At 59.1% G+C, this 26,736-nt stretch overlaps 10 protein-coding genes across 10 annotated transcripts; 6 read left to right on the top strand and 4 right to left on the bottom strand.

The window, feature by feature from the left end:
* Positions 1-367: 367 nt before the first annotated feature.
* Positions 368-2,451, top strand: CcaverHIS019_0103290 (uncharacterized protein; the record flags this gene model as incomplete). The annotated part of the gene is made up of 6 exons (XM_060599111.1): positions 368-386; positions 438-504; positions 540-611; positions 653-871; positions 916-1,312; positions 1,345-2,451. 6 exons carry the CDS (start codon positions 368-370, stop codon positions 2,449-2,451), a joined length of 1,881 nt encoding a protein of 626 aa, XP_060452877.1.
* Positions 2,452-3,860: 1,409 nt separating this feature from the next.
* CcaverHIS019_0103280 (uncharacterized protein) lies at positions 3,861-5,502 on the bottom strand (the record flags this gene model as incomplete). The annotated part of the gene is made up of 7 exons (XM_060599100.1): positions 3,861-4,225; positions 4,257-4,450; positions 4,481-4,736; positions 4,787-4,844; positions 4,901-4,938; positions 4,970-5,137; positions 5,265-5,502. 7 exons carry the CDS (start codon positions 5,500-5,502, stop codon positions 3,861-3,863), a joined length of 1,317 nt encoding a protein of 438 aa, XP_060452876.1.
* Positions 5,503-5,819: 317 nt separating this feature from the next.
* On the bottom strand, positions 5,820-7,029 carry CcaverHIS019_0103270 (uncharacterized protein; the record flags this gene model as incomplete). Its single annotated transcript, XM_060599089.1, has 4 exons — positions 5,820-6,063; positions 6,095-6,702; positions 6,733-6,966; positions 7,003-7,029. The coding sequence occupies 4 exons, from the start codon at positions 7,027-7,029 to the stop codon at positions 5,820-5,822; spliced, it is 1,113 nt and encodes a 370-aa protein (XP_060452875.1).
* A 1,771-nt stretch (positions 7,030-8,800) lies between these two features.
* Positions 8,801-11,653, top strand: CcaverHIS019_0103260 (uncharacterized protein; the record flags this gene model as incomplete). Its single annotated transcript, XM_060599078.1, has 3 exons — positions 8,801-9,069; positions 9,137-9,225; positions 9,291-11,653. The coding sequence occupies 3 exons, from the start codon at positions 8,801-8,803 to the stop codon at positions 11,651-11,653; spliced, it is 2,721 nt and encodes a 906-aa protein (XP_060452874.1).
* A 2,789-nt stretch (positions 11,654-14,442) lies between these two features.
* On the top strand, positions 14,443-15,817 carry CcaverHIS019_0103250 (uncharacterized protein; the record flags this gene model as incomplete). The annotated part of the gene is made up of 3 exons (XM_060599067.1): positions 14,443-14,496; positions 14,549-14,853; positions 14,893-15,817. 3 exons carry the CDS (start codon positions 14,443-14,445, stop codon positions 15,815-15,817), a joined length of 1,284 nt encoding a protein of 427 aa, XP_060452873.1.
* Positions 15,818-16,159: 342 nt separating this feature from the next.
* Positions 16,160-17,411, bottom strand: CcaverHIS019_0103240 (uncharacterized protein; the record flags this gene model as incomplete). The annotated part of the gene is made up of 4 exons (XM_060599056.1): positions 16,160-16,657; positions 16,695-16,809; positions 16,848-17,229; positions 17,291-17,411. 4 exons carry the CDS (start codon positions 17,409-17,411, stop codon positions 16,160-16,162), a joined length of 1,116 nt encoding a protein of 371 aa, XP_060452872.1.
* Positions 17,412-17,610: 199 nt separating this feature from the next.
* CcaverHIS019_0103230 (uncharacterized protein) lies at positions 17,611-21,259 on the top strand (the record flags this gene model as incomplete). The annotated part of the gene is made up of 6 exons (XM_060599045.1): positions 17,611-17,743; positions 17,778-17,837; positions 17,883-17,961; positions 17,994-20,130; positions 20,374-20,945; positions 21,007-21,259. 6 exons carry the CDS (start codon positions 17,611-17,613, stop codon positions 21,257-21,259), a joined length of 3,234 nt encoding a protein of 1,077 aa, XP_060452871.1.
* A 797-nt stretch (positions 21,260-22,056) lies between these two features.
* CcaverHIS019_0103220 (uncharacterized protein) lies at positions 22,057-23,869 on the top strand (the record flags this gene model as incomplete). Its single annotated transcript, XM_060599034.1, has 4 exons — positions 22,057-22,294; positions 22,406-23,204; positions 23,238-23,443; positions 23,481-23,869. The coding sequence occupies 4 exons, from the start codon at positions 22,057-22,059 to the stop codon at positions 23,867-23,869; spliced, it is 1,632 nt and encodes a 543-aa protein (XP_060452870.1).
* Positions 23,870-24,226: 357 nt separating this feature from the next.
* On the top strand, positions 24,227-24,466 carry CcaverHIS019_0103210 (uncharacterized protein; the record flags this gene model as incomplete). The annotated part of the gene is made up of 1 exon (XM_060599023.1): positions 24,227-24,466. The coding sequence occupies one exon, from the start codon at positions 24,227-24,229 to the stop codon at positions 24,464-24,466; it is 240 nt and encodes a 79-aa protein (XP_060452869.1).
* Positions 24,467-25,351: 885 nt separating this feature from the next.
* Positions 25,352-26,494, bottom strand: CcaverHIS019_0103200 (uncharacterized protein; the record flags this gene model as incomplete). Its single annotated transcript, XM_060599012.1, has 1 exon — positions 25,352-26,494. One exon carries the CDS (start codon positions 26,492-26,494, stop codon positions 25,352-25,354), a length of 1,143 nt encoding a protein of 380 aa, XP_060452868.1.
* Between the last annotated feature and the right edge of the window lie 242 nt (positions 26,495-26,736).

The raw sequence follows: 26,736 nt of genomic DNA, 5'->3' as shown, positions 1-26,736 counted from the left end.
AGTCGGATGTGTACAGAAGTCTCGCGACAGTCGGATGACAAGAAGACGAGGTTGAGAGTGTTGGGCGCCGTGAGGCAGAGAGGGGGTTTGGTGGGTTACAACAACGACAAGAAGTTGGAAGTCGTTCCTGTGGCCACTACTTGCCAAACCGACACTCTCCGGGAATCAAGTTGAACATTCATTTCTGCAATCATTAAGCAATCGATTACACACGCAATTTTAATTTTACACGTGTCATTTGTTACCTCCACCATTTGGAACTGCACATAATGAATTGATAACGCATCTCCGCTCCCAACTCTGGACTTTTGGACACTGGACATCACCAGCTGGTTTCTTCCAGAGCGTCATCAACCACACAGCCACAATGCAGGCACAGTACGCCAGTAAGTCTAGCCGTTCGCGTACTCGAGGCACAGTCACAGGCTAACGTTCAGTCCGCTCGCAGAAGGCCACCAGCCTCGTCAACGGTCCATCATGGGAGATCGGATCCAGCATCGCTACGTTGGTCGCGTCACACGACACGTACTAACAACCAGGACGAATAACGCGTCGCGCGCAGTCGTCTACTCGCCTAACGGCGAGTACGTTGCGTACGCGCAGCCCGAGTTGTAAGTTCTGCATTTTGTTTGTCTGCACAGCTCACCTCCAGGGTCTCGCTGTGCCGTGCTGCTGATGGCCTCGAGGGTCAGGCGACGACAATCGCACAGGTCGGTGTGATTGCTCTCGCGTTCTCGCCTGCGTCTTCGACGCTCTTCACGTTCGAGCGGCCAGTCAAGTCCGAAACGGAGGTGTACAAGAACGTCAAGGCTTGGAGCGTGGAGACTGGCGAGCAGGTCGGGGGGTGGTACCACAAGACGGGTGACGACTGGTGGGTGTCCTGGCTTGGGCTTGAGAAGGCGGCGCTGACGACAGGGAGCCGATCGTCACGCCCGATGAGGCGAGCCTGTTCCGCCCCGCGGGCAACGACATCCTGGTGTTCACGCCCATGCTCGCTGAGCGGCCCGCCACGCGCCTCAAGTTCGACGGCCTGGTCCGTGGCGTCTTCATCTCGCGGCCATCCCAGCTGTCCGCGCCCCACGGCAAGCCCCTCCGACAGTATCCCGAGCCAGCGGTCGCCATCTGGATCGGCGAGCGCAAGGGTGCACCTGCCTACGTGTCTTTATACCCCTGCTCCTCGCTCGTCGGTAAGGGCACCGCCAACGGCGCCACCGACAAGACCGAGAACCGCGAGTTGCCGCCGACCGTCGCTCGCAAGGCCTTCTACAAGGCTGACAACGTTACCGTCAAGTGGAACAACGCCGGCACAATGGTGAGCATCGCACGTGGCCAGACTGACCTCAGTGCTTGTTCCTTACGCACACGGACGTCGACAATACGGGCAAGTCGTACTACGGCGAGACGAACCTGTACCTTGTGGCCCTCGACGGATCGTTTGACGGCATGATCGACCTCGACAAGGAGGGCCCGGTCTACGACTTTGCATGGAACCCCACTTCGCGCGACTTTGCCGTATGCTACGGCTACATGCCCGCCCGCACCCAAACGTACGACCACAAGGCCAAGCCGATTTTCAACTTTGGCAACAACCACCGCAACTTTGTGTCGTACCAGCCGCAGGGGCGTCTGCTGCTCTCGGCGGGCTTTGGTAACCTGGCGGGCGGCGTAGATGTGTGGGAGATCTCGACTCGCAAGAAGATTGCCGAGTTCAAGGCCTCCAACTCGAGTCACTGCGAGTGGTCGGCATGTGGGCACTACATCTTGACGGCGACGCTCTCGCCCCGTCTCCGCGTTGACAACGGTGTCAAGATCTGGTGGGCTGGTGGCCAGCTCCTCCATATCCACCCGCAGGACGACCTGTATGGCGCGACCTTCCGTCCCGCGCTCGTTGAGACGCTCCCAGCATTCCCGTCGGTTGTGCCTAAGGCGCCGGAGGCAAACGCTTCGGTTGCCCAGTTCCGCCCTAAGGGCGAGGCCGACTCGGGCTCGGGCCCCTCCAAGCCCGTCGGCGCGTACCGCCCACCAGGTGCGCGCGGATCTGCCGCCTCGTCGGCGTACGTGCGTGATGACGACTCTGCGCCGTCCTCTGGCGCGTCGACGCCCATGTTCCGCGGTGGCAAGCCTGCCGGTCGTTACATTCCCGGCACGCCGATCCCTGGTGCGCCGTCCTCTGGTGCGTCGGGTGCGGACAAGAAGAAGAAGCCCAGGAACAAGAAGAAGGCCGCGCCCGAGCCCGAGGAGCTCGCCGCCGATCTCGCCAAAGTCGACCTCAAGAACGACGAGGACGCTGCGCAGAAGAAGATCCGCAACTTGACCAAGAAGTTGAAGGCGATCGACGACTTGAAGGCGCGCGTGACCAAGGGCGAGCAGCTCGAGAAGACGCAGATGCAGAAGGTCGAGACGGAGGCGTCCGTCAGAGACGAGATCCGCGCGCTCGGCGGCGACGCGTGAGCGAGCGTGCGACGCGTAGCAGGCACACACGCTTGTATGGTGGAGTTTCATAGTCGGTAGCAGCACACACACTGGTCCCAGACCGCATTGGCATCTATGCATTGCATTGTTGTCGCTCGTAGAGGAGAGATCTGAACGCAACACCTACTTCTTCTTGCCTGGGACTGGTGCTCCGCTCGCCGCAGCCTCCTTGGCTGCCTGCTTGGCCTTGGGTCAGCCACATCACATACAGCGGCGAGTTGACGAGGCGGGTTGGATCGACGCGGCGCGAGGTGCCATGGGCAGCGCAGCTAACATAGCGAACGCAGATAGCCTCACACCACTACTTGCTGCCCTCAAGCAACGACTGGCCGCCAGAACACGACTCACAGCAACCTTCTCCTGCAACGCCTTAGCGTCGGCCTCCTTGCGCTTCGTAGGATCGCCCGTCTGCTTCTTGTTGGCCGACCTGGGGTTAGCTCTGCCTGTACCTGTGCGGAGAATAGAACAGACTGGTCCGGGCGTCAACGAGCAGAGGCAACGTCGACAGTATCCAGAACAGCCCGCGAACCCATATCTTGGTCCACTCGCATCTCTTTGTCCGTACCCTCCTTCCCAACATCATGCCATACCCCGCGCCTGAGGTGTCCATGGACTCACGTCTTTGCCTGAGCCTTGGCACGGTCGCGGTCACGCTGGTCGCCGCGGGTCATTGTTGAGATACAGTGGTGGAAATGACGGGAGAGACAAATGTTGGGTTCGATCCAGCGAGTGGAACGGAGAACAAAGACGAAAATGGTCACGTGACGTGCTCGGAGATTCAACTCCCACCACTGCCATACCAGGCTCAAGGATCCGGACCAGTACAAGTTGTTGGGTTCGATGCCTGAAATGTCCTTGACGCTGTAGGGTGTCTTGGACGATGTAGGGCAAGTAGGAGGCTGTGGTAGGTACTGTGTCTGCATGCCTCTGGATTACTCTATGCTGCGTGGCGAAGACATGGTGTGAGCCGGTCGTTACGATTCGGTTCCGCACTAGCCATACTGACAGACCACAGAAAGGGCCAAGATTGAACTATGCCGTGAGAGACCCTGCTTGAAACTCCTCTCACAGCGCCGTCCCGGACAGGTGGATGCTCAAATTGATTCCATTGGTCTCTTGTAATTGGATTACTGATTGCCTAAAACACCCACCTCCCCACAGCCGTCGTGTAGAGCACTCACAGATAGCTAGATCCTACACCTCTGATATCAACACCACTTGTCGCTGCTGCCCTCTTCCAGGATGCGTGTGCATGGCATCATGAGTTCAACCATCCTCACGTTCCAGAATATCACATGTAAAGCTTGAGTCTACTTGGTACAGCGTGTACAGCGCGTTCTGAGAAATCCAGTCAGATCTCTACGGTTGTACACAGCCTGCACAGGCCTCTAGGCCTCCGACCCACACCGGCCTCGCCCAACATGTCCCATACTCATGCCGACGCGCACCAGCATCTCCATCTTCTCCTTGCTGACACGGAGCAGGTCGTCGTCAAACTTGATCCCCGAGCTGTGTGGTACGACAAGGATACACGTGCTCCCGCCGTACTGGAAACATCCCAGTTCCTCGCCCTTACGCACAGTGTCTCCGGGCTTCTTCGACCAGAAAATACTGCCGACAAGCATCGCGCCAACGGCGACAAAGGCTAGAGGCACGCGCGCGCCGAGGCCGACATCGGCGTGGATGAGCATGACAGAGCGCTTGTTGAGGGTGAACACGTTCAAGTCCTCGTTGACGGCCTGAGGGTTGACCGCTGTCGTCAACACAATATATTGAAAACGCACTGTAGAGCTCGCCGGGGATGTCCTTGATAGCCACGACCTCGCCGGATACCGGGCTGTGGAATCGGTGATAGTCCTGCGGTGCCAAGCGGGCTACAGCGACAGCGGACGGGGAGCGCGCGACGCTGTCGAATTGTTTGTCCGTCTTGTCATCGCCGTAGAGGAGGTTGGGGATCGTGAATTGCCGCCCCTTAATCCTTTTGTTAGCCCAGCCTCACTGTGCTCACCAGAGGGTCTTGGCTGCCTCGACCGTCTCGAATGCCGAGAGCCGGCAGTCAGCGGGACACGTTAGGACGTGCAAGTCGTCTACTGAGGCGATGGGACGCGCCTCGGCCTTGAGGCGCCGCGAGAAGAAGTCGTTGAACGTCGCGTACTTGGCGAGATCTGTCTCGAGGAGCTCCTCCAGCGGGATCGCGTAGGCTTTGATGAACGCGTTGATGTGTGGGAGCACGCCGGGACCAGTAGCGTCGTACAGCTTGCCCTCTTCCGTTAGCTCCGTCAATAGTTTGTCAGCTGCCGGGAAGTACACTCACGCTTGACGGACTGTGCCCTCAACAGATCCTCTACTGCGTGGTAGGACATCGCTTGGGACTGGTGTTAGGTGCCTTCGAGTTCATATGAACTTGGGAGAGGAGGAGAAGACTCACCGCGGAGACGAAGAGCAGGTGCATGCCCACGCGTACATCTGGTGTTAGTCTACACAGTGGACGACTCACAAAGCGGCATGCTCTCAAACGCCTTGCGCCCGCTCACGCGATCGACGACAAAGTTGCCCATGTGCTCCCTTGCAAACAGCCGGTCCACCGTCTCAGCCGAAGGGAAGAAGTGCTTGATCCACTCAACGTCCCCCCGCAGGCGCGACGCGTCCTTGCGGATCTCTGAGGCTGGGGTCAGCGCCAGTCGGGGGGTCGGACGGAAGAAAGGCACTGGGGGAGAGGAGGCGTGGCGAGAATATGGCAAACATTGGCCATCGGAAAAGAGCGGAAGGGAGGGCAAGGAGGAGACACTCACGTGCAAGCTCATCCGGCTGAGCGCCTGCGAATCGCACTGGATCGGTGCTCCCCACAATATGCGATAGGCTATCGCAGAGTGGCTGGTAGTCGTGGACCGCCGCTCGGGGGCAATTCTCACACGGCGTGTCTGCCATGTTCATGTCCATCTCGGGGCGTGCGTCGAGGCCATCGAGCTCCGGAGCTGGGGATTGCGGTGCGGATGGGTAGAAGGCTGCTCCTGTTGTTGGGTCGTCCATCGAGAATTGAGGATGAGAGAGTTGGCGAATGAACCAGGTGGGCACTGGTGACAAACGCATGACTGGTGGAGCAGGTAAGACTGTCGATCATTGCGTCATAGGGCGGAATGGTTGGATGGCGGAAATAAGCGATGGTCACATGTACAAAATAACAAAATGTTCCAAGAATGGCGTTCCGAATTCGGGCCTTGAACGGCACAACCCTTCATCTCGTCAACCGCGAGAGCAAGGAGCAAGAAGGAGTTACTCCCTGCTCCGCCACCAATACACATCACAAAGCCCAAATGCATTAGCACAACGTCCAAGCTCGACGCACACTAGCTTTTCGCCCACACTGGCAACCCAAGTGTGCGGCGCACCTTGGCCATCTCCTCTGCCGCCTGGAAGGTGAAAGCACTGGGCTCTATAACACGACCGACAGGAGCCCCGTCGCGCACCCATCTGCACCCAAAGTCGATCAGGCGGAAACATCCGTCAGCGCACAGCCAATGCTTGGGAGTGCACGAGACGTGAATGATGCCCGCCTCATGGAGGCTGTTGTACAGGCGGACGATAGCTTCCCTGGCGTCAGCGTGGTATTCCGTCAACGCACTTGTAGTCGCATCTAAGGGCACGCGCAGCTCTGGTCGTCGCGATCGGAGTTCCAGCGTACTCGAGAATACTGGTCACCATTCGCTCCCCAGCCATTTTGACGAAGAGGCCGTGGAAGCGCGGCGCGATGCCGTCAGGCATGCGAGCGTAGATGGTAGCCTCAGCTGCAGTCTCGTACAGCTGCGACACGGTGTGGGTCGTTGGTCGATGAATCTTCGCAACGAGAGTCGTACTATGGACGCCACATTGAGTGGTGTAGGACACGGTGCCGGCGAACGCCGCGAAGATGCGACCGGAGAGGAGGTAAGTGTGCAGCGAGAGGGTCGCGTTGCGGACACTGACATTGTGCCTGGTGGGAAGAAGCACTTCGAGGATATCTTCGGGGTCCTGCTCGTCGTCCAACTCATAGAGCTCGTCCTCAACGTCCTCAACGGCCTCGCCATCGAGATCATCATCAGCATCCAAGTACTCGCAATCGGTGGGACCACTCGAGCATAACACATGCCACAGCTGCTCGTAATTGTGACGAAACGTATAGGTGTCGGCTTTGTAGAAATCGACATGGTCGATGACGGGCACGCCACCGAACGATGTGGGCAGCGATAGCGTCTGCATCAGCTCAGCCGCATCGAGACTCACAATACGGTCACCAAGGTCGACGTCACAGTTCTCGTGCAGCACTGGGGAGGGTCGCGAAACAGGGACTAGCACGGCTGGCGGAGATGAGGGAGGAAGGGATACCGCGCGGGAACGGGGACCGACTACGATGGCGTCTGTAGCCTTGTACACGAGGGCCCGTCGGCGAGGAAGGGCCACGACAGCGCGTCGCGCTTGTGGCATCTTGGACAGCGGGCGGCCTGGCTCGACAGAGGGCTGTTAGAGTGAGATAGAGCGAAGAATTGAACAAACCTTGGTTGAGAAGCATTGAATGGACATGTTGGATGAGTGGAGTGTGATGTCAATAGGATGAAGTGGGACGGATGAAGGAAGGTTGGCCGCTGGGATGGGAGGAAGGGTGTGTGTGTACGCAGTGAGAGGATCCGAGTAGGTGACTGGACACAAGCAATCGATGATAATCACACCTCCACGACTCGCGTCCTCTAGCACATCTCGCGCAAACCCACTCATTCTCGCGTATCCTACGGTCACAGCTCCGCCCCAATGCCCGCACCGATTACACCCTCTCGTCCTCCACGAACGCGTTGACGAACTTTCTGGACAGTATGCGCCCGCAGCGAGCCAAATGATGCGTACCCCTTCGAGCATCCCCAACGCCTGAAATTGGTGAGCTGTATTCCGTTGAAGAACCGCTAGTGCTTGATGTCGGCAGTGCAGTGACCGTTGAGATTCTTCAGTACGTTGTTTAAGCCGTCGACTGCTGGCTTCGGCTCAGCGCCTTAGCGCAGAGACGCATTCAGGCCTGGTACATTGACCACCTCCACCTTCCTCGCATGGTTCGAGGCGACGAGCTCGCAGACTGCTCACACATGGGTAGCCAGTCCGCGGAAGGCATGGCGGCCGGTCGGAGCTCGACTGACTCGTACGCTTCACATGCCGCCACCTCCCGTGTTGACGGGGCGAATGGGAAACAGGGGCCTTCGGCGCACGGACCCTCCGACCAAGACGGATGAGCCGGAAGTACTCTGCGGCCCTCGACAACTTGGGGAGGGATAAGCGGCCAAGCGGTCGGCGTCACCACCACTGATTCTGAGCGGAAGAAAGTCAAAGTCGTCCAACGCGAGGTCGAATGTGAGAGTGACAAGGGGGAAAGGGTATCTCGCGCCCAGCCACATCGTCATCAGCCGTTATGACACTCCTCCGTTTCGCCTTCGCAGTCTGTCGCCTTGTTGATGGCGAATGGGGGCCGAAAACAGCGGTTCTGCGACGTTGTACGTATTGAAAATGATCGTGGCGACAAACCGTAATAACGCCAGTACGCGAACAAGGATGGAGGGCAACGTTGTGACAAAACAATACAAGTGGCAGCTGACTGTCACGTGCCACACAACCGGATTGCCGACCGGAACCCTGCATCCGGGCCGCAAGGCACAAGCACGACGGAGCCAATACCTAGCTTGCAGAATGCATCAATCCTACCTTGCGCCTTGCAAAGACGGCGTATGGCGCATGCGGCAATGTGCTGCGTGGACATGTCCCATTTGCGCGGTGTCAAGTTGCGCCGCGCGTCACTTGTCCGTCCACCTCTCACGCGTCACCACTGACACAATGTACCGCGGGCGCCCACTCGTCCTTGGTGAGAGTGTGGTGCAACACTGTCAGCAGTGGGCATCGGGGCAGCCTGGAAAACTAATAATCCGAGGTTTTTCCAAACACATCTCTGCCAAGTAATCTCCACAGAGCCCACGGCGCAGCGTTCCGGCTGTTCCAAGGTTACTTCCATTGTCATCCTAACGCGCAGTTGGCCAACCACACAAAAGGTATCGAGGAACGAGAAGGGGTGATATCTGCTTGGTGATATCTTCAGATCTCCGGGGCGTCCATCTGCGGACCGCGATTGATGACTCAAGAGTGTCGGCAGAATCTCGGCGTAAAGGGCGTGCTGCGCACAACGTCAACAAACCGGAAAATCCTCGGATGGAGTCGCGGCATCTTTCGGCCTCCCTCAAGTCGTGTGTGATGCCAGACCTCGAGGTTGTACTTAACACGCCATCCCGAGGATCGGGACAAACCCATCCCCTCCATCTCCATGGGCCTCACATCCTCAGCTCGCGCCAACTCGATCTCGACACCCGCAACCTCTGCCACCTCATCCCACTTCTCTACTCCCACTCCTTCCCGCCAGCCTACTCCTCCCCCTCAGCCTCAGTCCAGTCCAGCCCAGCCCACTATGACCGACGAGACTAAGGGCAACGCGGCGCTCGACCGCTCCTTCCTCGACGCCAATGTTGACGAGCTCCTGCACCAGATGACCATCGACGAGAAGATCTCACTGCTCGCAGGCAAGAACTGGTGGGAGTGAGTCACCCCTCCCCCACACCCACACCCGCATTCACATTCCAACGCCACCTCTTGCTGACGGCAGGACCACGTCCATCTCCCGCCTGAATGTCCCTAGCGTCAAGGTCACGGACGGACCAAACGGCGCACGCGGCGCGTCATTCTTCAAAATGAGTGAGTTCGGCGATTAGCCGGCTGTTGAATACCGAGCCACACCCAACTCAGATACTAACAACCAGCCAAGGCGAGCGCGATTCCTTCGGCGACATGCCTTGCGTCGTCGTTCTCGACCGACCTTATCAGCGAAGCGGGCGGTCTGCTTGCCGAGGAGGCCAAGGCTCGCGGTGCCGTCTGTCTCCTCGCCCCGACCATCAACATCCAGCGTAGTCCGCTCGGCGGACGCGCGTTCGAGTCCTTCTCCGAGGACCCGACGCTCTCGGGCCGGATCGCTTCCGCCTACATTCACGGTCTGCAGAGTGCAGGCGTGTCGGCGTGCGTCAAGCACTTTGTCGGCAACGACCAGGAGCACGAGCGTAATGGCGAGGACAGCGTCATCGGTGACCGCGCCCTGCGCGAGGTCTACCTCCGCCCCTTCCAGATTGCGCAGCGCGAGGCCGAGCCTTGGGCGCTCATGACAGCATACAACAAGGTCAACGGGACGCACGTAAGCGAAAACAAGGCGCTGCTCCAGGACCTCCTTAGAAAGGAGTGGGGATACGACGGCCTCGTCATGAGCGACTGGTACGGCACGTACAGCGTGTCGGAGAGCATTGAGGCCGGGCTTAGTCTCGAGATGCCCGGCCCCACCATTTGGCGCCAGCCCCGTATGCTCAACCACCTCATCATGTCACACAAGCTGGACCCGCGCGCGATTGACGCGCGCGCACACGAGGTCCTCGCTTGGGCGCAGAAGCTCGCCCGCCTCAACCCCGATATCGTGTATGCGGTTCCCACGCCCGAGCGCACGCGCGACAGTGCGGACGAGCGTGCGTCGGACGCCAAGCTCCTCCGCCGCCTGGCAGGCGAGGGCGTCGTTCTCCTGAAGAACGATGGCGTCCTTCCCATCCGCGAGGGGCGCGTAGCCGTCATCGGGCCGAACGCCAAGACGCGCGTCATCTCGGGTGGTGGAAGCGCCGCCCTTCGCCCTCTCTGGTCAGTCAACGCTTGGGAGGGCATGGTCGAGAACAAGCCCAATAACGTCGAGCTGTCCTACAGCTTAGGCCTTCAGGGGGCAAAGTTCCTCCCGATGCTTGACGAGTGCTTCACCACTATCGACGGCAAGCGCGGCTTCGACCTGCTTCACTACTCGATCGACGCCAACGGAGAGGTCGCGCACGAGCCGACTGTGGTGGACACGCACGACGTCAGTGACATGTTCCTCGCCGACTTCCGCCACCCTAGACTTGGACAGCATTACGTCTCCGAAGTGCGGGCCAAGTTCACCTCGCCCATTACGGGCCGGTACGAGTTCGGTCTGACGGTCACAGGCCAGGGATGGCTGTATATTGACGACGAGCTTGTCATCGACAACGCGACCAAGCAGACCCTCGGCTCCAAGTTCTTCGGCAACGGCACGATTGAGGAGAAGGGCAGAGTCGCTGTCGAGAAGGGCAAGACGTACACCCTTCGGGTGGTGCACGACTCGCGCCGCCTCGTCTCTAGAACCGTGGCAGGTACGCCGTTCATCGTCAAGGGCATCCGCATCGGCGCGTTCCCCCTCGTCGACGCTCATCAGGCCATGGAGGACGCTGTCAAGGCCGCTCGTGCAGCCGACAGTGTCGTCCTCGTCGCCGGCCTCAATGCCGACTACGAGAGCGAGGGCTTTGACCGCCCGACCCTCGGCCTCCCCCTCGCCAGCGACGAGCTCATTACCCGCGTCGCCGAGGCTAACCCCAACACCGTAGTCGTCGTGCAGGCCGGCTCGGCTGTGAGCATGCCTTGGGCCGACAAGGTCGCTGGCATCATCCAGGCTTGGTACGGCGGCAACGAGGCTGGTAACGGTATCGCCGACGTCGTGTACGGTATCCGCAACCCCAGTGGTCGCCTGCCCCTCTCGTTCCCCAAGCGGGAGAGCGACATTGCCGCCGCGCTCAACTTCAAGAGTGCCCGCACCAAGGTCCACTACAGCGAGGGTATCTGGGTCGGGTACAAGCACCACAATGCTCGCGGTATTGAGCCCCTCTTCCCCTTCGGCCGCGGCCTTAGCTACACGTCGTTCAAGTACTCGGGCCTCGCCATTAACGTCAAGAAGGGCGACGAGTGGACCGCGGCCGGCCGCGTCACGGTTACCAACACGGGCCAGGTCGCTGGTGACCACAGTGTGCACTTCTACACTGCTCCTCCGCCCGAGTCGCCCACCGGCCTACGCCACCCTGAAGTTTCGCTGCAGGCCTTCGCCAAGGTGTACGACCTTGCTCCGGGCAAGAGCACCACAGTCGAAGTCAAGCTCGACAAGTATGCCATCTCGCACTGGGACGAGTACGACAGCACATGGAAGGTCGAGGTTGGCGAGTGGGCGCTCAAGGTCGGCGAGGACGCGCAGACCATGGTTGCCGAGGTGCCGTTCACCATCGACAACGAGATGGCGTGGACCAAGTTGTAAACTATAATGAGATGATCGGGTTCGGTGAAATGTAACTACCTTGTCTGAATGCATCTAAGTGCCCTGGTACAGTTCGCGCGCCTCAGAAGGGTTCATGCCCGAGTCGTATACGAACGATGTAGCCACAGTCACCGCCTTTGGGTTTCGTGAGCATACTGATCAAGAGCAGACCACCGCAGTGAGGACATGACATTAGGCGAATACGGTTTTCGGTTGGCTGTGTTGGCTCGGTCTTGCTTTTCCTGCGGGTTTGTTTCCAGTTCTCGTATCGAATGGGGCCAAACTCAAGACATCGAATTATGTATTCAAACAGTTATGGAATATTCAAGGTTACAAATAAGAAGGGGTTACTTGAATGGCCAGCGGGCAGAGTCCATGGCTTAAAAACATGGCAAGCAACACGAAAGTTAGAAAACGACTTCAAATGGCCTGGTGGAGGGCCAGAGAGGATGGATTGAAAGTGGGAGTACCTCAGATTGCGGAGGAAGAGAGAGCTGTGAAAGGCGCGAGCAGGCGCAGAATGTTGATGTCCTGTGGCTGAAGACCACGTTACACTCATTTCTGGAGCCCAAGTCTACGAAAAACGCGGACCATGTCAAGGTTCGCGAGGCGGAGGAACAAGTCTTGCGAAACATGGAAGAGCTTGTATTCGGGCTGGACTGGCAGCGTTGAGATGCAAGAAGGAGGATCGGAAGTTGGAGAGTGAGGAGAGTGGGGATGGACGAAGAGGTGAATGATGAATATGAGTGTGAGGTTACGTGTAGGAGAGGAAGGTAGTGTCAGTTGCCAGTTGCCAGTTGCCAGTTGCCATGCCAGGTCAAACTCTGATCCCAGGCGCCCAGGGCCGGGGTAGATAGCCGGTCACGCGGTTGGTGCGTTGCAAATCTTGCAGAGGGAAGAGAACAATAACTAGTATGGTTAGCACATGGGTGTGGATTCTCTGTGTGCCAGGAAGCACAATCTGTCACCCAAATGCAGCCAGGACTTAGTTGGCCGACTTGGGCGGGTTGGCAGGCAATGGACGGTACGGATGACGGATGACGGGTGCGCCCAAGCGCCTAAGGCCTGTGGAGGGCCGGGAATCAACACGCGGACCGAACCGCGATGAGACGAGTTGTCAACCGTGCGTAAATTGATATTGATCAGCTGGACAGTAATGACGAGCAATGACCAGCCATTGCCAGATGACCAGATCAGGCCGCGCACAGAAGCATTGAGCGATATTGTTCTCTGTACTGCATCGCCGATCAGCGAATCGTCAGCCAGCCACCTGTGCTTCCTGTGATCCCTCCTGTTCCTGCGCAAGGCGATGTGGGGCAGTGGTGGGAGGGGCGTGGGAGGTGGATAGGTTGGATCGGTTCCGACGGGCGACGGGCGATGAGCCACGAGTCACGAGCAACCAGCGACGAGCGACCGGATGCGACGTGGAGAGTAGATCTCTACAACGCGATGCTATACATGTAACAGTTATGACGCCATTTGCGGACATGTCCGACGGGACAGAGGAACAGAAGGACGAAGGGACAGAACCAGATGACTTTACCTTATCGTTATCCTATTCCTATCCCTATACCTATACCTATATATTCTCTCATTCCACAACTCCCTTCTCGCACAGTCTCACTGGTACCTTATACGGTCTTTCTCCAGTCCCACTTTGCTTCTTGGCACCGAGTCGCAGTTGTACCTTTTGGTGATAGCTAACGGGTGGGGTGTGACCTTTTCGAATCCAAGGTGCCGAGAATTTCGGATGTGGACGTCGAGATTTCGGATGGTGTGAGCTCGGACCTCTGTATCGGCGCGTGAGGCGTGAAATGACGGAAATTCCAATGGATTGGGAGGAGAGGTAGGATAGAGGGATGGAGAGGGGAGGATGTCAAGCAATGGCGTTGTGGCGTTGTGTGGCGTTATGTGGCGTTGGTGGCATTGGTGGCGTACGGCATGGGCACCGGAATAAAGGTACGACAGGTACATGATCTTGGCGTTGAGGCGTACTGTTAAGGTGTCGATGCTTCTTACCAATGTTGAAGATGGTTTGCAGGTTTGCAGTTAGTAGTGGTATCTGTAAACTTTGTAACGTATCGTGAGGATGAGTCGACTGGAACCGTGAGCTCATCGCACCTCCTGAAAATCTGCTCATCTTCATCTGCATTGAGCATCGATGGGATTTGATGAGGTGCGAGGGAGGGAGGTAGCTACTGTGCAGTGTACTGTACAACCCAAGAAACCAAAGACAGACAATAGACCTTCCCTGGCTACAACTTGAAAGACGAGTCTGTGCGTGTCAGCACTCCCTACTCTACTCCCTTTTCACTTTTACTCGTTCATCTTATTAACGACAACGACTGATCAAGCTAGTAAAAAACAATTCAGCATTACAAGAGCAAAAAAGGAAGATTTGTGCATTGGCTCGTTCTCTTGAGAGCCTCGTCTCATCTTGTTATCCTTGTATTACACACAGACACTTGTCAAATCCATCCCAACTCGAGTTTGATACAGCTCTTGGCTTTGCTGCGGTCGAGTTGCTGCACCCTTCTCACCTCCCTACGCCCCTGACGCACCATCGCCCTCTACAGTCGCCCTTCCTCAACCCTCGCCCTAAGGATGTTGAGTATCCTACCTGCTACCTACCCAACGACTTGACATCTCCTCTCGCCATCAAACTTTCCTTCTTCTCCATTATCCCTAATCTTAAAGCTCACCCACGCCGCCGCGCGGCGCCAGCTTGCCACTCCTTTTAAAGGCGCCGCGTAGCGGCGCAATCCCCCCCTCTCCCCACACTCCTTACCATGACCTGGCCGAGCTGGCTCGCGTGTCTCTGCGACCTTTGGCAGCCGACACCCGTGAGTGCTCTCGTCCTCTCCATGCTGTCTGTCCTCTCCACGCTGACGGCAGGAGAAGCAGGGCATCCTCGAGTGCTCACCCTCATCGGGCTCATTCCTCCCACCACCGATTACCAGCCAGCCGACCCTTCGTACCCGGCCCATCGAGTACCTCTACACCCTGCTCGCGCCCGCGCAGCCCCCACCATATGGTACGGGACAACTTCACCATGACGCGAGCAGCGTCGGCTCGGCACCTTCGATAATCCAACAAGCCGACACGCGACACAAGGAGCGCATGGAACGGCAGCGCATCGAGGCCGAAACTCGCGACAAGACCAACGCAGCTAGGAACAAGATCACTAGCGCTTATGGCAGGTGAGTCGCTGTCAGGCTACAAGAACCACCTGACACCAGTCGCATGCTCAAGGTCGGCCTCGTATATCACAACTCGGTTCCTCCCATTCCTCCCTTTCCAATTGCCGACGATGAGACTGTCCCCCTCTACGTATCGTCACATCCCGTGTCGGACGAGGCCCCAGCGCAACCCTCAGGTGGGCGTGTGGACCTGCGCTCACCTACGCACCTGAGCTACGGGACCTTTGGGACGTTTGCTCCGCCAGTCCCAGAAGCCGGATATCCCGGTCTTGGTATCGGCTTCCCCGCTGGTCCACCCGCCATGCCCAAAATGCGGCGGCCCGTGCGGCCCGTCAATGGGCTCACCGTACAGGTGCCCGCTGTCCCTCTTGGCGATGTGCGGAGGCATGTAGCGGAGATGCTCTTCAACATTCGCGGCGATGACACGGATGAGTCTCACCCTCCGTCGCCGCTCGCCCGCACCGACAGCCGGTACTCTATCGACAGCAGGCGCTCACATCATTCCATGGACTCGCCCAGGTCGCTCCGCTTTCCCGGTGTCGTTGTCACACCCGCTTACAGCGAGGACACCTCCCCCTCCGCCAGTACCTCACACATCCCCCTCACCCCCACCAACCCCAAAACGCCGGCCACGCCGGCGTCAGCGGTATACTTTGCCCACCACCCCAGCATCGAACCACCTCTCTCTGCAGCCAAATATCGGCGCCACTCGGACGAGATACCGCGCGCGTACCGCCTCTCTCGAGACATCACGACGCTGCCCCCCCGCCTCGAGCGCACCCGCTCAGATACACCTCCCCGTGGCAGACAGCGTGCGCGTGGCACTCCCCGGTCCCGCCGCGACTCGATCTCGACGCATACAGACGACACCCAAGACGGCGTTGTGTACAAACAGATCGGGTTGAGCGGCCTTCCTGGCCGCAAACGCCACATCCTACGCAAGAAGACCCGCTTTGAAGCGTAGACGCGCGAAGATGAACAAAAGAGACCCCCGAAAGGAGAGAAAGAAGTCAAACAGAAGTGAAAGAAGAAATAAAACAAAAACATCCTCATCTGTGTCCCCTCTATGACGTATCCCTAGCCTTGTGACGACATATCTGTTCCCATCCACCATCATCAACACCAACCCCCCACCCAGCCATGTCCGAGGCTTGTAGATTACGCCCGACGCTGGACGCCACTTGTAGTATTGACATGCAAAGCTCTCGGTATAGTACAGTGTAGGGAAGAGGGGAAGTGAGAGTCACGGTGTGTGCGGGAATCGATGTGTGCGCCGGAATCAGGGTGTCCCGGCGATGTGACGCAGTTAGAAGCGGCGGCGGCGACGCGAGGGCCCAGGATCGTCATCCTCATCCTCGTCCTCCTCGTCGGGGTCGACGAACGAGTCGGGTATTATCGTTTCGGGCCTGTGGCGCTGGGACGGGCGCTCGGTCTGGGATCGTGACCGTGACTGTGTGAGCTGTTTTGAACACAGAAGGTAGCCCACTGGGTGAATCTCCTCCTCTTCGCTCTCGAGCCCGTCCTCCTCCTCTCTAACAGCCTGACGCTCATGTGACAGTCCAACTTGGCTGTCGTCGTCGTCGTCGTCGTCGTCCCCCTCCTCCTCGCGTCCGCTCCGACGTCGCTTGTTAGGCCGCGCAAACCCGTCCTGCGCCCGGCTAACAGCCTTCTCGCCCACAGGTGTGGGTGGAACCTCCTCAAAGCTAGTCTTACACTCGAGGCATGGAGCCTGGCGTTCGGCGATCATACCATAACAGTAAGTGTGGTAATGAGCCTCGCAAGCATCATTGGCACACGCCACGCCCTGAAATGAGCTAGTTCCAAATTGCGAACAAGCTCACAGTAAGGATGATGCGATTACACCGCCGGCAAGACTGGACATAGTCGTCATACTCGCCGCGGAGGTATGAATCGAGCTCGAGCAGACCTCGTGGGGCCAGGCTATATCGTCCACGCCTGCCATTAGTTATTGAGATTGAGATACAAATACTCACTCCGAAATAGAGAGCCATCCCCTTGAGACGAGGGATTTGAGGAGTGCTTGTGCTGCGCTCTTGGTCATTTGTCCGTTTAGGTCTTTGACCAGTCCCACGGCATGTCGTGATCCAATCGAGTTGGCGGGGTAACTCTCTACGATCGCGCCGATGACTACACGCACGAAGCTGATCTCTAGAGGAGTGAGGTCGGTCGCTAGCTGTGCGATATCCCCCGTTCCTTCCGTGTTGACGAGGGCTGTCCATTTGCGTCCCGTCGTCTCGTCGGGCCCCCGCTTGACCAGTAGGCCAAGGGGCTCGAGAAGAGTGGTAATTTGCTCGAGGAAGGCGCTGAGGCCCTCCATGTTGCCGCGAAAAGGGGGCTCAAACTCGGGGTCGGTGGCTGGTGTCAGCTAACGGGGGCGTGGCAGCGGCATTAAGGTGAGCGAGGAAGGTGGACGTACCGGCTACCGCCTTGACGGCACGCTTGTACATCTCGAGCATCATGTCGTCCGTCATCGCGCGCCGAGACAGCAAGCTCTGATTAAACACCCGGTGCAGGTGTGTTGGGACAAAGTCGAGCATCTCGAGTGGAGAAGAGAGAATGGAAAATGGAGAATGGAGGCGAAAACAAACAACATCAACGGACGCGTCGAGCTTCATTACACCAGGAATCCCAGCCAGGCACCAACATGATCATCACGTGACGTCCACGTGGGAGTGGAGGTCGTCAAGAGTCAAGAGGATTTCTGGATCACTGTGCCAACATCCATTCTACACAACCATGGCCGACACCATCACGAAGCGGGTCCACGTCAGCGGCCTCATACCCAGCATAACGGTCGAACATCTAAGAGACCGTTTCAGGAGCTTTGGCACTGTGGTAGAGGTCGAGGAAATGGGTCTGAACGCATTGGGTGAGCTCACACACCTTGCTGAAGCTGACAGCAGGCGATCCCCGTCCCTTCGCATATCTTACGCTGGAGACTACACCGACTCAGTTCAGGAAATGTACGCTCTTCTTCAGTCCCCGAACCAGGAGCCAACTGATGCCAGGCCTCAACATCATGTCGGGCGCGACTTGGCGGGGCACAACTCTCCGCGTGGCAGAGGCCAAGCCACGCTTCGATCTCCGGTGAGCTTTTCCTCCACCTCAGCTGACATCAGGTTGGAGAAGGAATGTAGCCCCAATCCGGGCAAGGATGCGCGCCGTATTTCGAGGCGCCTCAAGCGTGCCATCACCCGTGTTGGGGGAAAGGAGGCGCAGGACATGCGCCTCGTCACGCGAGCCAAGGTCGCGGGCCGCGCGACTTCGTCATTCTGGGTCGAAACTGATGGACACCTCATTCGTCCTCTCGCTATACGCCCAGCCCATCCTCTTCCGCCCGTCAGTGCGCCGAAGAACGACGGTGCGCCCCCGCCGAAGCGGGCGCGGATTCGCGTGATCGACCCCCGCCGCTGGAGCCCAACACACACCACGGACATGCCGGGCAATGTGGAGCGGGAAGCGCAGTGGGAGTTTGTCGAGGGTGAGGAGGAGGTTGGTGAGGATGGCCGGGTGCATATTGGCGCATGGGTTCGTGGTGGAGAGCAGGAGGAGGTGCGCGTGCGCCTTCCGATGGAGTGGAGCGACGCCGAGACTGAGAGTGAGGAGGAGTTGGTACTCTCCCGCGAGCGCTCCGCGTCTCCGCTCTTCCCCACACGCAACGGCGCTGCGTCCCCCCTCTTCCCTTCGCGCGACGGCGCTGCTTCCCCCCTCTTCCCCACCAAGGAACGCTCCCGCTCCGCTTCGCCCCTCTTCCCAACCCGCGAAGCACTCGAGGGATCTACATCCCCTCTCTTCCCGGTTATGGACCGCATCGCATGGCTCAAGGAAGAAGAGGACGACGCAATTTCGCGTTCCTCGCGCGCGACGACCCCGTCTCCTTCCCCCACCCGTCTGGCTGAGGGCGTGGCCCTGATCGAGGCCGAGGAAGAAGCAGCCGAGGAGTCGCGCCTCGATAAGGACAAGACCATGGTTGAGGGAGAGCGTGCTGTGCGTTCCCCAACCCCGGCCATCTCGCCCCTCAAGGCGGCTGAAGGAGCCCTCTTGGCCGCCCACGCGCGTGCAGCCCTTGGAGAGAGGGAGGAGGCTGAGCGTCCGATCCGCTCGCCGACACCCGAGATCTCGCCGCGCAAGGTGGCCGCCGCTCTGACTGACGAGGTGCGCGCGCAGGCCGCCAACGAGCGTGGTGCGGCACTCAGTGTAATGACGTCGCTCCTGGGCACGGCGCCGCGTGTCAGGAAGGCGCAACATGAGTGGACGGCGTTCGAGGAGGAAAGCGACGACGACTTCAGCGCACTCAAGCCCCAGGTTTACGAGAGCTCTAGCGATACGGAGATTGCGCCTGTTGAGCGTGCGCGTGCACCGTCTCCCAAGACGCCGGATGTTGCCCTTCGCGCGCGCTGGATCGAGGAGATGGAGCTAGAGGAGGCGGAGGGGGACGAGCCAGCTACTGTGTCCAACGACCTGCTTGAGGACATGGTGCTCCGTCTCCGTGGCGGTGCGCCGGATGAGAGCGACGAGGAGGACACGGTGCTCCGTCTGCGCGGCGGCGCACCTGACGAGGGCGACAAGGGATCCAGCTCCGGCTCGGACTCGGACAGCGACAGCTCCGGCTCGGACTCGGACAGCGACAGCTCCGACAGCTCCGACAGCTCCGACTCCAGCGACAGCTCTGATTCGGATGACAGCTCGGATGACAGCTCGGATGACAGCGACTCGGACTCTAGCGACGACTCTGACGACTCTGACGACTCTGACTCGGACGACTCCAGTTCGAAGTCAGCTGTAGGACCCTCTTCGTCCGCTGGTGCAGCGCGCCTGAAGGACCTGTTCGCACCCACGTCCGGCGGCTTCTCGCTTTTCGGCGTCGCTCCCGACCTCGACATTGACGAGACCATCGTCCTCCAGCAAACGGCTGAGGAACCAGAGTTGGCCCCTCTTGCCGCCGCGCCGCGATCCACGTTCGACGCGAGTGCTGACATTCCGCTTTTCTTCCCACTCCCGGTGCGGCCCGCGCGGAAGGGTGAGGCACGGAGTGTGCTCGCGCCAGAGGAGGATGGTGACGTCAACGGGGTGGCGGAGGAGGAGGAGGAGGGATGGGGCGCCCAGAGACGGTGGGGAGAGCAGCAGGAAACCAAGCCCAAGGAGAAGGCTCGCAAGCGGCTTGTGGCGACTGAGACGGACGCAGCGATGCGCGAGCGATGGGAGAAGCGCCGGCTGGAGCTTACGCAGGGCTGGAAGCGGCGACACCGTGAGGCGGTCAAGCACCGCCGCAGGCGGGGTGGGGATGATGTGGAGTAGGCGCCTGATGACGCGTAGGAAACTAGGCGAGGGCGTGGGATGTATCGCTTGGTCTATCGGACGATGACGACGGGGGCGTGTATCTCAGCTGGGAGGCGGGCAGTCATATAGTCGACGAGTCTTCACTGACTCTTCTCCAATTCACAATGTCGCATCCCCACATACCCAAGGCACGTCCGCCACCTGCTTAACTGACCCCAGACACTCGAGGTGACCTGGACCGGTCAACCGCCTCTCGATTTCTCGACGCTACACCTCGTCCCTCTCCCCGACGCACCGCACGCAACCTCTGAGCCGCTGGACGTCCGCAACTTCCTCAGCCCGTCGCGCACCCCTTCCGACGCACTGGAACTCACTCTCGTACCCACCGCTCCCCTGCCTGCCCCATCGACAGGCAAGTATCCCAAGGCACCCCTATGGCACATCTACTACCAACCAGCCGATCTCCACCGCACGAGTCCCAGAAGCACAACTCTAGTGAGCGGCCCACCCTCCGGATCGGCCCACACCTCGCGGATAACGCTGGAAGCGCCCGGCCGCGGAACGTTCCCCCTAGCTCTACAAGTACACGTTGTGAGCCGTGCTCCCGACGCATCGGAGAGGGCATTGGGGGTTGCTCGTGAAGCCTGGATCAGGTCGCACCGCCTAAACCGGCTGGGTGTGCCATCCGTTCCTCACTGGTACGGCCTCTACGCTGGATTGGCCGACATGGACGGCCGTAAAGTCCCAGTCTACGCCGGCCTGGTTGCGGCCAGTGGCGCGCCTGCTCAACGGTGGGTATCGAGTCCGGTTTTTTCAGGAGAGTATGTCTTGGTATGGGTGAGCTGATTCAAGTGAGGCCATCGTTTCGGCGTATAAGGCAATCCACGATCTGGGGGTCGTGCATAGGTCGGCGCATCCACGCAATTGGCATTTCGGGCACGGCGTGGCTATTGGCGAGTGGGGCCGCGCGCATGTTCGCCGGCGCGGGTTCGGGTTTCATCGCGAGATGGATGGGGTCGGGATCGAGTGGGTCGAGAACGAGATTGAGTTTGAGCGGATGCGCACCGCCGAGACAAAGCGCGTCAAGAAGTTTTTTGCTGAGTAGGCGTGGAGTTTTGGATGAAACAGAACTGTACTTTGATTCGTTTGCAAGCGCTGGGCCAAGTGGGGAAAGGTTAGAAATGAGCGGTCAGGTTGTTGCGCCGCGAGGGCAGGTCTCGAGGTGTCATGTGAGAGCAGGTTCGGCGTCGCCAATGGGGCCATCAGCCTAGACGAACGCCGAGTTCAGTAGAGTGAGCTCCTTCGGCTGAGGCGGGCCTTGGATAACGCAGAGTTGGGTCTCGTTTCACATCAAGATGCTGCGCTCGGTTTGCTAATGCTGTGCTACCCCGTAGTATCAGGGAGAGTGCACGACGCGGACAGATATGCGCCTGGTAGTCGTGAGAATGATTCGTTTAGGCTGATGTGCTGCTAGCGGGATCACGTGTGAGTTGATGCATCAGCGCACTGTTTGCTGTTGCTCCACGGGTGACGGGTGACTCACTCTACTTGTTTACAGTCTTGCAATCTTTTATCAGCAATTCACTTTCAGTCGGAACCGTGCCGTGCCTGTCCGGCATGCTCGGCATTGGCATCTTGAAACCCCAGTTTACCCATCAACTCCAACCAGGGCCGTCGCTTCACCCCGCCATTCTCCGGGGTTTGTCAGCCGATACGGCCGTCGCGGTCTTGCTAACTCTTTGCTGATCTTGACTTATATTTCATAAAGTACGCGTCTCCGAGGATTGGGAGACGTCTTTCATTAGCCTCGACCAGCGACATCACGACCCCACCGAGCCCCAGATCTCCAAAGCCCAACCCCCCGACCCCCTCCAACCCCCCCCCCACCCCCACCCCTCCGCCATGTCGTCCTCTCCCTACCCCGACAAACCCGTGTCGCAGCGCACATCGCAGGCGACACTCACCAACTCATTACCGGACGGGTGCAGCTATGGGAGTATCCCAGGTAAAGATGAGAGTGCTGCAGAACGCGTGATATGGGTCGACTTTCCGCCAGACAGCCGCGACAACCCGTTCTATTTCTCGACAAAACGAAAGGTCTGCATCACGATGTGTGCACTCATCTACTGCTGGTATTGCTGTGAGTGTATGCCTGTTCGGATTGCCATTTCAATCTGCACCTTGGTCACCTGGGGGGTTGGTCGGTCGTCTCCGCCGCCTCCCTCGCCCGCGCCAATCTTGCTGACACCAGCCATGACCGCCTCGGCGTTTGCGATCCAGTCCGGCGCAATGTGTGAGGACCTGCACTGTCCCCACCTCGGCGCGGAAGCCGGTATCGGTCTCTACGCATGGGGAGCGGGAGTCATGCCTCTCTTCGTCGCCCCAGTGTCCGAGGAGTTTGGAAGGCGGCCAGTCTACCTCTGTGCGCTGTTCATGCTGTGGATGTTTCACCTCATGCAGGGCCTGGCACAGAACACTGCTACCGCGCTCATTGCTCGCTTCCTCACCGGCATCGCAGGCAGCGTCGGCACATCGGTGGTTGGAGGCACTGTCGCGGACATTTTCACGCCCGCTCACCGCGGGTTACCGATGATGATGACGGGTTTCATCCTATACTTTTCCACCGGGTTCGGCGGCATGATCTTTGCGTTCGTCACCACCCACCTGGGATGGCGGTGGACGTGGTGGCTCATCCTCATCACACTCGGCGCATGTGCCCCGCTCTTCGTGTTCCTCATGCCCGAGACGCGCGGTTCCATCATCCTACGCCGGCGGGCGAAGAAACTGCGCCAGGAGCGCGGACTGAATGATGGAGGGAGATATCTCTCCCACGGTGAGATGAACAAGGTCCGCTTCCTGACGGCGCTCAAGACGAGCATGATCCGCCCAATCATCTTCCTCCTCACTGAGCCGATTGTCATGTTCTTCAGTCTCTGGGTCGCGCTCGCGTGGAGTGTCATGTACGTCCAGATCGCTGGATTACCATACATGATGCGGACGCTGTACGGTTTCAGCACGGAGCAAGTGGGCCTCGTCTACCTGACTGCTTGGTGAGTGGGCAACGCTTCTGTTTCTAACGGCAGCATTGGCGCATGTTTCGGATATCTTGGTGGGTACGCGCAGGAATTCCTGTATAGGCGGTACGCGCCTACCAAGGGTGTCGAGGCGCGCCTGTACACGCCGATGGTTGCTGGTGTTCTCTTTGCCCTTGGATGTTTTATCACGGGCGCGACTGCGTCTGCCGACATTCCGTGGATTGCGAGTGCGATAGGCCAAGTGGTCGTGATCAGTGAGTCACTCTTGTTAGTTTTAGGCGCTAACGCCAGCCGGTGTGATGATCATCTACGTCACGGCCTTTACCTACGTCTCTGAATGCTATGGGACGTACGCGTCGTCGGCCATGGCGTCGCAGTCTTTCCTGCGTAACATGGTCGGAGGAGGGATTGCTTTCGGCACAACGTCCATGTTCAAGGGCATGACTGTGCGGTGGGCGCTCATTCTTATGGGTGGCATTGCGTCGCTGCTTGCGCTCGTGCCGTTTGTGGCGTACTATTACGGGCCGGCGATCCGGGAACGCTCGCCATACTCGCGCGAGTTGATGCGGCAGGAACGCGAGGCGCTCGACTCGGAGCGCGTCCAGCGCGAGTTGAGGGGCATGGATATGACCGGGGCAGAGGACATCGAGGGCGACGTGTATGAGAAGGAGAGGGATTGAGTGTACATGACATTGCACCGGCATGATAACAATGGACGTAGCAGGGAGATGAAGAGAGGGAGGAGTGTACTAGACATTGCACCGGCATGATAACAATGGACGTAGCAGGGAGATGAAGAGAGGGAGGAGTGTACTAGACATTGCACCGGCATGATAACAATGGACGTAGCAGGGAGATGAAGAGGGATTGAGTGTACCATAGACATTGCATCGGGCTGCATTCGGCATGATACAATGGACGTATGGCAGAGATGGCCATCACTGACGGTTCGCGCGGGTCTCTCACTGCACTGCGCCGTATTGCATAAATCGCGTCGGCTTGGTAGACGGCTTCATCCCCCGTCCCCTTGCCCAACCATGGCCTCGTCTTCGAACGCGCTGATGCAGTACCCTCCCGCGATCCAGTACCCTCCCGCGATCCACGGGCAGAATAACATCCCACCCCTCCACAATTTCATGGGCACCGCCGCATGGCACAAGGTGGAGAGTATGATCCGCTGCGTCGGGCTGTCCAAGCGCACCCATCGCACAACGGCCGACGCCGACGGCGACGGCATCCTCGCCCCGCCCAACTCTCCTGTCGGGCCCGTCCAGTAGGCCAGGCCGTAGAAAAAGTAGCAGGCCGAATGTAGATATGTGTCTCACCCGACATGAATATTGACACGGTAAAATGCCTCACCCGACATGAATATTGACATGATAAAGCGCCACAACACCCACCACGCCGTGTCTGGCAGGAGTCTCCCTCTACATCAGACACGCGGGTCGAGCGGAGGATAAGCATGAGTTCGGCTGTTGCAGTTGCAGCAAAGTCATGTTGCAGTTGCAGCAAACTCATTGCAGTTGCAGTTTGGACAATGTGTGCTGCATGCCCGCACGGGATCCCGGCCGACACGCCGTTCTATTCGCGTCGTTTCTTTTTCCCATTTGACGTGGGCCAGTTACTCACCTCCCTGGGCCTAGGGACACGATCCAGGGGCACGGCGCATACGCACCCGCACACGCAAGTGCGATCAGAATTACTAGGTCGCCGGTCCGCGGTGCTCGGCGCCCGGCGGTGGGTGGCAATGGCCGCTGTGGGCAATGCCGCTGTGACGAGTGCGCATAGATACGGCACAGAGTGTCTCAGTTCGGGTTCGGCAGAGGATTTTCAAGACAAGAGATGAGTGCTGAATGCAAGCTAAGGGTGGGCTGCGGGTTTGTCCTCGGATCTGGGGTTGTGCGTTACCTGAAGGGAGTAGACGGTGTCAAAGTCTGTTCAAGGAATGTCATGAGCCAGCGCCAGCCCTGCAAGACTGATGGGTGGGCCCAATGCAACAAGAGACCAGGCCGAGCAGAAACAACCATGTCTCACCTACCCTCAGGCCTGCCTCCCTACTCTTCCTGCGGTATCGTTTTCGTGCATACTGCTTCTACAAACCTTCGGGTATACGACAAGGCGGAACGGAGTTACGATACAAGGCCACTACAATTGCCGGCGGCTTAGACACCGACAGGCTGCTGCTGAAGCCAGTCTGGGATGGCAAAGTTGCCAAAGTCAAACGGCGCGGCCGCAGGGACCGGGGGAGTGCGCATGGCCTCACGCTGCTGCTGCGGGAACGCAACAGCAGTTGGTACGTTCTGGGGCATTCCCTGCGTAAGGAACATCGAGAGGTCGTACTGAGCCTGGCCGAACTGGGTCGGCATCTGGAGCATAGCCTGCGCCTGAGCCTTCTGAGCCTGCTGGACCTGCTGGGCCTGCTGAGCCTGCTGAGCCTGCTGGGCCTGCTGGAAGAGGCTCTGGCCAAACTGGCCCCAGACCTCGTGCTGCTGTGGCGACTCGGCCGGCGACGAGCTGTGCGGCGAAACGCCAAGTGCGACGTTGGGCGAAGGACCCTCAATGTGCGGCGGCGTGATCATGTGCGAGCTGCCGACAGGAGAGTTCGAGCTAGACGTCTCAGTCGAGTTGTTCATAAATGAGAACGGGATCGCGGGAGCAGCAAATGAGGAAGGCCAGATCGACTGCTCCGAGCCCATGTCGGTCGACGAGCGCGGAGTGATGAGACCAGATGCAATGCTGCCGGCAACGAGGTTGGCCTTCTGGAGGTCCATCTCGTCCGAGTCGTCGTCGATCAAAAGGTCGTCACCGGTCTCTTCGGGGATGTAGACCGGCTCCTCCTCGACAGTGCAAAGCTGCGCCATCTCGTCGGTCCAGAGGTTGGTAGGGCCAGTCTTGGGAGGAAGGTGCGCCATCTGGCGGAGACGGTTGCACTCCTCGAAGAGCTCGTTGCGCTCGGCAGCGAGTTCGCGGATGACCTTGGCCGATAGGAGGCTGCGGCGGCGGTTGTCCTTGAGCGACGCAATGGCGCCGTTGACGACAGCGCTCTTGGAGGCGCGGCGGCAGCCACGGAGGCCTGGTACGTGGTCGCGGAGAGTGTCGAAGCGACCATTCAGAGTTTCGCGGCGTGCGCGCTCAGTGGCGTTGTGAAGCTCGCGCTTCTCGGCGTTGTTGTTGCGCTTGCGCGGCTTGGGCTTGTTCGGCCCCGCGGCCGCGGGGCGCGCAAGGCCACCCATGCCAACCGCCTCAACCTTGATGGAGAGGGGCATGGACATGGGCGAAGTCGAGGGCGGGGTGATGGTCGCCATGTTGTTCAGTTGTCGAATGTCGGAAGGTGGGTTGATAGTCGCTGTTACAACGGTAGATGTCGTGAGGAAGGGCGTGTGGCGTTTACGAGTCCGCTGCAAGCAGGAAAGACTGTTACGAGAGGTTATAGACTGGTGGTGCTAGTGGTTGAGAGAGTGGATTACACGACGGGGAGGAGAGGAGAGGTGCCGCGAGACGAATCTCAAACGTGCACAAGGTGGGCGGAGGGGAACTGGGAGGAAGG

This window comes from Cutaneotrichosporon cavernicola (genome assembly GCF_030864355.1).
Source record: "Cutaneotrichosporon cavernicola HIS019 DNA, chromosome: 1".
Lineage (NCBI taxonomy): Eukaryota > Fungi > Basidiomycota > Tremellomycetes > Trichosporonales > Trichosporonaceae > Cutaneotrichosporon > Cutaneotrichosporon cavernicola.
Note: the sequence above shows the minus strand (reverse complement) of the source record. Positions and strands in the feature narration are given on the sequence as shown.